At 33.5% G+C, this 12316-nt stretch overlaps 1 protein-coding gene across 3 annotated transcripts in view; it reads left to right on the top strand.

Moving 5' to 3' along the window:
* Positions 1–12316, top strand: part of RUNDC3B (RUN domain containing 3B) — a 179937-nt gene that overhangs the window by 97151 nt on the left and 70470 nt on the right. For all 3 annotated transcript variants that reach the window (XM_011961769.1, XM_011961767.1, XM_011961766.1), the window contains 2 exons: positions 3078–3167; positions 4766–4846. In XM_011961769.1, coding sequence (XP_011817159.1) covers positions 3078–3167; positions 4766–4846 — 171 coding nt within the window. The remainder of the gene's footprint in view (positions 1–3077; positions 3168–4765; positions 4847–12316) is intronic.

Here is a 12316-nt window from a genome sequence, read left to right as displayed (position 1 = left end):
AATTGATTAGCTGAACAGACCAATAACGAGCTCTGAAATTGAATCAGTAATAAATAGCCTGCCAACCAAAAAGCAAAAAAAAAAAAAAAAAAAAACCCCAGAACCTGATAGATTCATGGATTCACAGCCAAATTATACCAGATATACAAAGAATAGCTGATACCATTTCTTTTTCTTTTTTTTTTTTTTTTTTTTTTTTTTTGAGACAGAGTCTCACAATTCTGTCACCCAGGCTGGAGTGCAGTGGGGCCATCTCAGCTCACTTCAACCTCTGCCTTCTTGACTCAATCAATCCTCCCACCTCAACCTCCCAAGCAGCTGGGACTGCAGGCATGTACCACCATGTCTGGCTAATTTTTTTGTATTTTTTGTATAGATGGGGTTTCACCATGTTGCCCAGGCTGCTCTCTAACTCCTGGGCTCAAAGGATCTGCCTGTTAAGGCTCCAAAAGTGCTGGGATTACAGGCATTAGCCACCAGGCCTGGCATAAAAATTTTCTTTAGAACAAAAAATATTTTTAACCAAAAAAAGGGAATTTTTAGTATATATCTTACTATTATTGGATTAGTCATCTCAGGCTTTACTCATGGCTCATTTATTGTATGACCTTGGTTATATAAGCAAAGTTTAATGTTCCAATTTTTCAATGAGGTAAAATGAAAAGGTTGAAATTTTACAATCTTTTGGAATCTTTGAAAGTATTGACCACAGGAATCATATTTTTAGTCAAATTATTGATATATTAGTTTGCATAAGAGAATAAATTAATTTTTCAAGACAGCTTCTACCTCTTTCATACACATCAATGAAGTTTTTGATTAAATGGTAAAAATATCTTCTCAGATCAATTCAGTTTTCTAAATACTGAATTACTTTAAAATATATTATCTCAAGCTCAGAAGTATATCTTCTGAAAAATTTTTTCCTTAACCAGAACGAATAATTTAAAAGTTCAGCATATAATGGGCAATTCTCTTAACTAGCCCTTCCTCTTCCATTTTTCCTTTCCTGTTTTGCTGTTATATTAAATCAGGCCTTATACTTAAGGTATGGTTTTTTTCAGTGGAATTATTGATTTTACATATAGCAACCATTTTGCTTAAATCATTCGCTTAGAAAATTTACTTATTTACTGATGATTAAAACTAAAGCCAAAAACTCATGAAAACATTATTATATGCACACACATATAAAAGACCTTTAGATTTTAAAAAATTTCTCAAACCAGTTAATTTTTTGGTGTGGTGTTCTTCAATACTCCCTAGTACAAAGGTGCCATTAGAAAGCAAGCAAGAATAGTTTTGAGCTGATTTTTGGAATGTATTTTTTAAACAATGGTAGGTTCCAGATGAAAAATTTAAAAAGTAGACCTTTTCTTATATAAGAAGTACTAGGAATAATGGGTTATTGCCAATATCAAAAAAACAAGATTGTCTTCCAAATTCATATGTCTCATAGAATTTAGTGCTCTGAAACTGTTAGAAGCATAGTTCTTTCAAGGGTTAATAATATATTCTGCCAATAGCCAACTTAGTTATTGGACCAGGGACAAAGTCTCAAAGTCTCAAAAAAAAATATGTATTTGTCTAAATATTTTACCTTTCTGCAGGACACCTCAGTAGAATCTGTAAAAAATCCTTCCATTTATTTTACTAATTTTTGTTAGGCCGGTTTTCATTTTTCTCCTTTTATATAAATCAGTAAAAGGAATTTCAGTAGGTCCAAGAAAATAAAAAACATTTATTCCAAGCTAGTCTCCCCACTGTATTTGTTTGCAGCCTTACATCTGTCAGAGAGTAAATAGTTGTCTATTTTTTCCGTTTTATACTTTTTATTCATTTAATATTCCTTATTAACCATACCATAAATTAAATTCTTTTAAAATATTTTTGTTTTACAAAAAGTGGGTTTAATATAAGATATGGGACTTAAAGAAAGACGAATTGGGTACCCTTCTTAAGCAATTCATCTAACATGAGCTTGTGCAAACTGTTTTAAACTTTTCCTGATGGTAAATTTGAAACTAATGATGATTCCTTCTGCATTTAATTTATGGGGTTTTTTTTGCAATTATCAAATAATATGTTTGTAAAAATACTTGGTAAGTTGTGAACAACAATTCAAAATTGATGGTAGGATTATAAGCATATTAAAATTTTTTGCAGAATTTATAAACTCAGAAATACTAAAAAGAGCAAGACCTTTGGTTTACTAAAATATTTCATTTTAGTTAGTGGGGTGGTATAGAGTGGTGTTCACTCTCTTATATATAATATAAATAGATACAGTGTAATCATCCCTGGTTACTGATAAAACTAGATTTTACATAGTGCTACGTTTTAAAAGAAGTAGATTAATGATTTTACATTCATTTCTGGAAAAATACCTTAGGGCCACATTATTATTTTTCTTTCAAAAATTTTTTAAAAACTAATGATAACTAAAATGGAAAGCTCTACAGGAATTAGCAAAGATACATTCACATTCCCATTTTTGTCAAGGAGATAATGAATACTTTCTTTTTCATATGCAGCCACCTTGGTAGCCCATCTGCTTTATTAGGATTGTACTATTAAGGTTACCATAAATTACTAATGAGTATGCCTCCTAAATTCTTAACTTAGTCAATAACCTTTGGAATTATAGAAAAACAAATTATTTTTTCTTATGTGTTAGAACTCAAGTCTACTTCATTTTGAAAACAGATCAGTACAAATGACTCTGAATTTGCCACCTTTCACTTTACATTTATATTGCTTCACTATTAAAGAAAAATGCTGGCACTCTAGACCCATCGAAAGAGTCACTTTGGAGATTCTTTTTAGGAGAGGTGGAAACAGAATTCTTTTTGTTATATTGGCAAGTTTTAGTTTCTTCAGGGGTTTGTTGTTTTTCTGTCTCTTTATTTTGGTCTAAGTATCTTCAAAACTTCAGTGATAGAAATATGTTTTTTAAAAAACTACAAATTAAAGAAAATTTAGCTCTTCCTACAATAGTTTGGGCTCTAAATTATTTCTCTCGATCAAACTTCCATTTATTTTTAATATTTTATATATTCACCCATTTCATTTTTTAGGAGATTTTATGAAGATGGAGCAATTGTCTTGGGTGAAGAAGCAAATATGCTTGCTGGCATGCTGCTAGGACTCAATGCTATTGATTTCAGGTACTTAATATAACCAAATGCATTCAGTTTATAAATTATTCTGTATCTTAATAGTTTCTACGTATGAGTTTTTCTTTCAGTTTTCTAAGTAAAGCACACAGTTGGAAATCGTTATTTGATTCATGTTCTCTTTCAAATGACATCAGTTTGTTTTTTAAATAGGTTTGCTCTCAGAAAAGAGACTGCCTGAAACTTAACAAATTTATAGGCTTGCTCTGTAGCTTGGATAAAAAGAAAACTTAGACTATATCCCATTCCCCAACAACCCCCTCCCCAGTGAAGAAGGCTTCGAATCTTATCTCTTAGTATTTTTCAGCTACTGCTTTAAAATTAAAAAGAAATAGACTAAAAGTAGTTTCAAAGCCAGAAAGATTATCATTATCTCATGTGTTGAGATAAAGAAGATCCTGAGAGGCTGTCTTGGGTATCTTATGTCTCTTATGTTATGCATGGAGAATATAAAAAAAATTGTTAAAATTTACTTTTATTATCAACAAGATTAACCGGTTCCACACTAAAGTAACAAGTGCTAAAAATGGGCAATACAAGTTCTTTTTAGATTTATAGACACTTTTTTTCTATTTCTTTAATTGATCCCAGATTTTACGTTACATTGAAAGTAAAAGGTTTGTCTATAAGAAAACTCAAATACAAGGAATGAAGGAAATATTATATTTTTATTGAAATATAACATTTGGAAATTCAGGAATATTAACAAAATAAGTGTAAGACAAATGAAATTCTACTTTTGGGTCTTGATAAAAATAATGCTACTCGTTTTCACTGAAGTTATCTTTTTTAGTAAAGCACTTCCTTTTCTAAATATTTGTCATTTTACAAGTCTAACTTTATTAAGATTTCATAAGCTAGTATTAGGTTAATTAGCTTAATTGTGGAGGATGAACATGATAGACGGAATATGAAGGTTGTCTTTTTGATCCCTCTATGGATGTTAACTTTTTATATCACATGTTACTAGCTCTGTCTAAATTTTTTACAGTCTTGTTTTGTTTGTTTGTTGTTTTATTGTTTTAAAAAACTGGCCAGGCACAGCAGCTTATGCCTATAATCCCAACAGTTTAGGAGGCTGAGGCGGGTGGATCGCCTGAGGTCAGGAGTTCAAGACTGCCTGGCCAACATGACAAAACCTCGTCTCTACTAAAAATACAAAAATTACCCAGGCATGGTGGTGGGCGCCTATAATCCCAGCTACCCAGGGGGCTGAAGCAGGAGAATTGCTGGAACCCGGGAGGCAGAGGCTTCAGTATGCCAAGATCATGCCACTCCAACCTGGGTGGCAGAGCAAGACTCCATCTCAAAACAAAACAAAACAAAAAAATGGATTAAGAATGTTAACTGTTGGTTTAATGTAACCCATTGACAGTGTATTAATTTGTACAATGCTTTGTCATTGGTATTGAAGGTAGAATATTTTATTCAGGCATTTATTTGTGACAAGTAACAATTAAATTGCTAACAAAAAAATTCACTTGCCATTTCATGAGAGAAATATCTCTGGCAAGAGATTTTTCATAAAACTTAACTTTGATTTAAAATTTTATATATTAATATGAAATATTTATTTTCTATTGTCTTAGTTTCTGCCTAAAGGGAGAGGGACTGGATGGCAGCTTTCCTGCTGTAATAGACTATACACCATATTTGAAGTATATCCAAAGGTATGTGACATTCTGAGATATGTGTTTTAAAATCTTATTTAAAATTGAATGTCTTGTGCAATGTTTGTCTGATTAAAACTACTTTGTACTAAATATTTCTTCCAGTATTAGAAATCATTAAAGGGTACAAGCTTCAGTTGCATTTTTAGTATTTTATTATTTTTAAAATACACTTTTTATGTAAATATACACTTTTTAACATAATTGTAATCCCAGCATATAACAAAAGCATTTATTCATATTGCTGTAGTCATTATAATAACTTTAATAGCTCTGAAATCGTCGACTGAAATTTCAAAACTATAATTCAGTATTTAGATTGTTTTCCATTTTTTCTCATAAAAAAAGGATAAATAACATTCTTATACATATCAGTTTTCCTTTTGTTTTCATTGTAAATTGTCAGAGATATTCAAATAAATTCTCTGAAAAATCTGATGACTCTTAAAATATGTCTTTTAAAGAGTTGTAACAATTTATCCTATTACCAATATTGTGTGAGAATTGTGGATTTCCCATAGTCTCATCAGCATTAAATAATAATTAATGGCATCTATATATATTTCTAAAGTCTGCTTGAAAGATTGATTTCCTCACTAGAATGATGATCTTTATGTACTTCTTTATTTTTCTATAAATTACTGGAGTACAGGTGGTATTTGATTACATGAGTAAGTTCTTTAGTGGTGATTTGTGAGATTTTGGAGCACCCATCACCTGAGCAGTGTCCACTGCACCATATTTGTTGTCTTTTATCCTTCACCGCCCTCCTACTCTTCCCCACAAGTCCCCAAAGTCCACTGTATCATTCTTATGCCTTTAAGTCCTCGTAGCTTAGCTCCCACATATCAGTGAGAACATATGATGTTTGGTTTTCCATTCCTGAGTTACTTCACTTACAATAATAGTCTCCAATCTCATGCAGGTCATCGCAAATGCTGTTAATGCATTCCTTTTTATGGCTTCATAATATTCCATCGTATATATATACCACAGTTTCTTTTTTTTTTAATGGAGAAAATTAGCTTTTATTTGTCTATAATTGATCATGAATTCTTGAAAAATATAAACAAGGGATTATCTGAAAGTAAAAAATCTAGGACAATTATTAAATATAAAAACTACAGATAGTGTTAAGAATTCAAATTTTTCACCTTTCCCTCTCATCCCCAGGGTGGAATATAAGATAAAAATTTAGTGAACTAAGGCCAGGCACAGTGGCTCATACCTGTAATCCCAGCACTTTGGGAGGCTGAGGTGGGCGGATCGCGAGGTCAGGAGATCGAGACCATCCTGGTTAATAACATGGTGAAACCCTGTCTCTACTAAAAATAAAAATTAGTCGGGCATGGTGGCACATGCCTGTAGTCCCAGCTATTTGGTAGGCTGATGCAAGAGAATGGCGTGAACCCGAGAGGTGGAGGTTGTAGTGAGCCGAGATCACGCCAGCTGCACCCCAGCCTAGGCAACAGAGCCAGAATATGTCTCAAAAAAAAAAGAAAAATTAGCAAACTATGGTAATTACATATTGACAGTTCTCAAGGTGTCTTCAAAACATATCTTCCCCTGTATAACACAGTTTCTTTATCCAGTTGATTGATGGGCATTTGAGTTGGTTCCACGATTTTGCAATTATGAATTGTGCTGCTGTAAACATGCGTGTGCAAGTATCTTTTTCAAATAATGACTTACTTTCCTCTGGGCAGATACCCAGTAGTGGGATTGATGGATCAAATGGTAGTTCTATTTTTAGTTCCTTAAGGAATCTCCATGCTGTTTTCCATAGTGGCTGTACTGGTTTACATTCCCACCAGTGGTGTAAAAGCGTTCCCTGTTCGCTGCATCCACACCAACATCTACTGTTTTTTGATTTTTTTACTATGGCCATTCTTGCAGGAGTCAGGTGGTATCACATTGTGATTCGATATGCATTTTGCTGATCATTAGTGATGTTGAGCATTTTCATATATTTTTTGGCCATTTGCATATCTTCTTTTGAGAATGGTCTGTTCATGTCCATAGCCCACTTTTTGATGAGATTGTTTCTTCATACTGATTTGTTTGAGTTGTTTGTAGATTCTGGATATTAGTCCTTTGTCAGATGTATAGATTGTGAAGATTTTCTCCTCCTCTATGTGTTGTTTTTTTACTCTGCTGATTGTTCCTTTTGCCATGTAAAAGCTCTTTAATAAAATATAAATAATTTAATTTAATAAAAGTTTAATTAGGTCCCAGCTATTTATCTTTGTTTTTATTCCATTTGCTTTTTGGTTCATAGTCATGAAATCCTTGCCTAAGCCAATATCTAGAAGGGTTTTTCCAAAGTTCTCTTCTAGAATTTTTATAGTTTCAGGTCTTAAGTTTTAGTCCTTAATCCATCTTGAGTTGATTTTGTATAAGGTGAGAGATGAGGATCCAATTTCATTCTCCTTCATGTGGCTAGCCAGTTATCCCAGCATCATTGTTGAAAAGGGTGTCCTTTCCCCACTTTATGTTTTTGTTTGCTTTGTCGAAGGTCAGTTGACTGTAAGTATTTGGGTTTATTTCTGGGTTCTCTATTCTGTTCCACTGGTCTATGTGCTTATTTTTATACCAGTACCACACTGTTTTGGTGACTATGGCCATGTAGTATAGTTTGAAATCAGATAGGGTGACGTATCTAAATTTGTTCTTTCTGCTTAGTCTTACTTTGGCTATGCAGGTTCTTTTTTGGTTCCGTATGAATTTTAGAATTGTTTTTTCTAATTCTGTGAAGAATGGTGGTGGTATTTTGATGGCGATTGCATTGAGTTTGTAGATTGCTTTTGGCAGTATGGTCTCTGCTATAACTCAAATAGGATCCATCTCAAAGGAGTTGCCTTTAAATTGAGGCAACTCCACCTCAATTTAAACCTTGAAATGTATACTGGTCTCCATAGCTGTACCTCTTACTCCTATAACTTATTCTACATAGAGGAGCCAGAGTGATCCTTCTGAAATGTAAGATCATTTTTGTCACAGGTAGTGACTATCTGGGGCTGGTATCATGCAGGCAGTAAGAAGAATTTGCCAAGACAGTTATATGTATAGAACGGCACATTTATTAGAGAAGGTGTAAAAGTACATTCCAAGAAAGCAACAGGCAGATCAGCAAGAGGGAAGCTGACTGCAAGAAGAAAAGGCTTGCTGGGGATTTTATAGAATGGTACTTGTGCTGAAAAGGGCTTTGTGCAGTACTGATACTGAACTTTCCACCCCCAAATAACAGAATATACATTCTTCTCATCACCACATGGCACATACTCTGAAATTGACCACATAATTGAACATAAAACAGTCCTCAGCAAATGCAAAAGAACCAAAATCATACCAAACACACTCTTGGACCACAGCACAATTAAAATAGAAGTCAAGACTCTGAAAATCGCTCAAAACCATACAATTACATAGGAATTAAACAACATGCTCCTGAATGACTTTTGGGTAAATAATGAAATTAAGACAGAAATCATGAAGTTCTTTGAAACCAATGAGAACAAAGATACAACATACCAGAATCTGTGGGACAGAGCTAAGGCAATGTTAAGAGGGAAATTCATACACAAAATTTCCACATGAAAATGTAGGAAAGATCTCAAAATAACAACCTGACATCACAATAGAAAGAATTAAAGAAGCAAATGAACCCCAAAGCTAGCAAAAGACAATAACCAAAATCAGAGCTAAACTGAAGGAAATTAAGACACACAAAAAAGACATTCAAAACATCAACAAATCCAGGAGTTGGTTTTTTGAGAAAATAAGATAGTTATGTTCCAAGCTAAACTAATAAAGAAGAAAAGAGAGAAGATCCCAATAAACACAATTAGAAATGACAAAGGGGATGTTACCATAGACCCCACAGAAACAAAATAACTATGAACACCTCTATGCAGAGCAAACTCGAAAACCTATAGGAGATAGATAAGTTCTTTGACACACACACTCTCCCAAGACTGAACCAGGAAGAAATTGATTAGCTGAACAGACCAATAACGAGCTCTGAAATTGAATCAGTAATAAATAGCCTGCCAACCAAAAAGAAAAAAAAAAAAAAAAAAAAGCCCAGAACCTGATAGATTCATGGATTCACAGCCAAATTATACCAGATATACAAAGAATAGCTGATACCATTTCTTTTTCTTTTTTTTTTTTTTTTTTTTTTTTTGGAGATGGAGTCTCACTTTGTCACCGAGGCTGGAGTGCCGCACAATGATCTCGGTTCACTGCAACCTCTGCCTCCCGGGTTCAAGCAATTCTCCTGCCTCAGCCTCCCGAATAGCTAGGACTACAAGTGCACACCACCACTCCTGGCCAATTTTTGTATTATTAGTAGATACGGGATTTCATCATGTTGGCCAGGCTGGTCTCGAACTCCTGACCTCATGATCTGCCCTCCTTGGCCTCCCAAAGTGCTGGGATTACAGGTGTGAGCCACCATGCCCAGCCAGTCAATACCATTTCTAATGAAACTATTCCAAAATATTGAAGAGGAAAGACCCCTCCCCACCTTATTCTATGAGGCCAGCATCATCCTGATACCAAAACCTGGCAGAGATACAACAACAACAAAAAAGAAAGCTTCAGTCCAGTATCCTTGATGAACATTAATACAAAAATCCTCAACAAAATACTGGCAAACTGAATCCAGCAGCACATCAAAAAGCTAATCCACCATGATCAAGTAGGCTTCATCTCTGGGATGCAAGGTTTGTTCAACATATGTAATCAATAAATGTGATTCATCACATAAACATAACTAAAGACAAAAACAAATAATTATCTCAATAGACACACAAAAATCTTTTGATAAAATTCAACACCCCTTCGCATTAAAAACTCTCAATGCATATTGAGAGTTCTACATATTGACAGAACATTCTTCAAAATAACAAGAGCCATCTATGATAAACCTACAGCCAACATTATACTAAATGGGCAAAATCTGGAAATATTCCCCTTGAAAACTGGCATAAGACAAAGTTGCCCTCTCTCACCACTTCTATTCAAAGTAGTATTGGAACTCCTAGCCAGAGCAATCAGGCAAGAGAAAGAAATGAAGGGCATCTAAATAGGAAGATAGGGTAATGGAGATAATTTACAAGAAGAGTAAAAAATGTAAAAAATATTGTCCTATAAGAATGGAATTGGAGGAGGGTGGCGTGAGATAGGAGACTTATTTTTCATTTTAAGACTTACAGTCCTTTTTTGGGGGGCAGGGCAGGGCAGGATTATAACTTGTAAAGATTTAGTCAGTTACATACATGTTAAACACCTGAGATGTATTTCTTTTTTAATGAAAAATTTGGTATTTGTAAGTTTTACCAAATTACATGTAAGTCCTTGATTTTATTGTATTCTTTTACTTATTTCTTGTTTTTTTTACTGAGCTCTCACTTTCTAGTATTTAGGGCATTGTTTTTAGGGAATCATGTAGAACAACTGCTTTAATCTTTTTTTTATTCATAGAAAGTCCTGTTAAGATATTTTTGTTTATGTAAATTTAATATTGTAAAAAAGGCCAAAAAGTTAGAATATAATTGAGTTTTTATTAATCTAAGTGAATAATTATCTATAAAGATGATGTCAGGTTTTTTACTTTACTAATATTTTTTCATGTCCAATATAGCAAAATATTTATAATTTCAATGATAAAAGGTGCCTAAATTCATTTACATTACTGTAGGCCTTTGTACTACACTGAAACCAGATTGGTAGGTTATGGCTTATTTTACTTACATCTACTCCCTTAAAATATAAAAAAAATTTATATTCAAAAAGTAGTAGTTTGAATAAGTGAGAAGTGTAATAGTTATTCTCTATACACCATATTCCATCAATTTTATTATATACTTCTTTGTTTTATATTTCAATATTTCTGACAAATAGTGTTGTGCCATAGTTTATCAGCATTGTTTTTCCTTTCTTGGTGCATACAGTAATGGTGCATCTTTTATTTGATTTTGTCCTGGGATTGATGAAATATGTTATATATGTTGTTTGGGATATGCACTGTTTGAAGAAATCATAATAGTTAGATAATACCCTCTCCCTCCTCCTGGTCTCACCTCCAATACCCAGACCATGACTTTGAGCTTTGTCAAAAATTCTAACTGGATGTCCTGTTTAGGTCTTTTAAACCTATTATTGTGAAATAAAACTCACAAAGAAAAATAGATAAAACATAAATGTATAGCATAAAACATTTATGAAGTGTGTACTGAATAATCACCACTCTCAGTATAGGTAAAGTAAACATAGTCAGCATTGTGAAAGGCCTGCTTTTATCACTTCAAAATCACAACCCCCCACGAGCTCCTGAGACATAGTTACTGTAATAATGCAGTTTTTGGTAGTGACTTCATTGCTTTTTTCAAATTTTACTCTAAGAATGTACCTTACCTCCTACACACTATAGTTTAGTTATGCTTGATTTTTACTTCTATAAATGGAGTAATAGATCCACCAAAAAAATATTAGAACTGATAAACAAGTTCAGTAAATTTGCAGGATGCAAAATCAACATACAAAAATCAGTAGCATTTCTACGTGCCAACAGTCAACAATATGAAAAAGAAACAAAGAAAGCAATTCCATTTACAATAGCCACAAATAAAATTAAATACCTAAGAATTAACTTAACCAAAGAAGTAAAAGATCTCTACAATGAAATTTATAAAATACTGATGAAAGAAATTGAAGAGCACCAAAAAAATGAAGGGATATTCCATTTTCATTAATTGGAAAATTCAGTGTCCATACCACACCGAGCAATCTATAGATCCAATGTATTCTCTGTCAAAATACCAGTGACATTCTTCACAGAAATAGAAAAAAATTATACAAATTTGTATGGAACCACAAAAGACCCAGAATAGCCAAAGCTATCATGAACAAAAAGAAATAAACTGGAAGAATCAAATCATCTGCAAATACTGCAGAACTATAGTAACCAAAGTAGCATGGTACCAGCATAAAAATAGACATACAGACCAATGGAACAGAACAGAAATTCAGAAATAAATCCATGCATCTATAGTAAACTCATTTTCTAGAATGGTCAAGTATATGCACTGGGGAACAGACAATCTCTTCAATAAATGGTGCTGGGAAAACTGGATATTTATATGCAAAAGGATGAAAGTAGACCTCAGTCTCTCGCCATATACAAAAATCAAACCAAAATGCATTAAAGACTTAAATTTAAGACTTGAGGCCAGGTGCAGTGGCTCATGCCCTTAATCCCAGTACTTTGGAAGCCAAGGCAGGAGGATCTTTTGAAGTCAGGAGTTTGAGACCAGCCTAGCCAACACAGTAGGATGCTGTCTGTACAAAAATCTTTTAAAAACTTAGCTGGACATGGTGTTGCACACCTGTAGTCCCAGCTACTTGGAAGGTCAAGGTGGGAGAATCACTTGAGCCCAGGAGTTCAAGGCTGCAGTGAGTCATGAT

This window comes from Colobus angolensis, unplaced genomic scaffold, assembly GCF_000951035.1.
Source record: "Colobus angolensis palliatus isolate OR3802 unplaced genomic scaffold, Cang.pa_1.0 Scaffold569, whole genome shotgun sequence".
Taxonomy (NCBI): domain Eukaryota; kingdom Metazoa; phylum Chordata; class Mammalia; order Primates; family Cercopithecidae; genus Colobus; species Colobus angolensis.
Note: the sequence above shows the minus strand (reverse complement) of the source record. Positions and strands in the feature narration are given on the sequence as shown.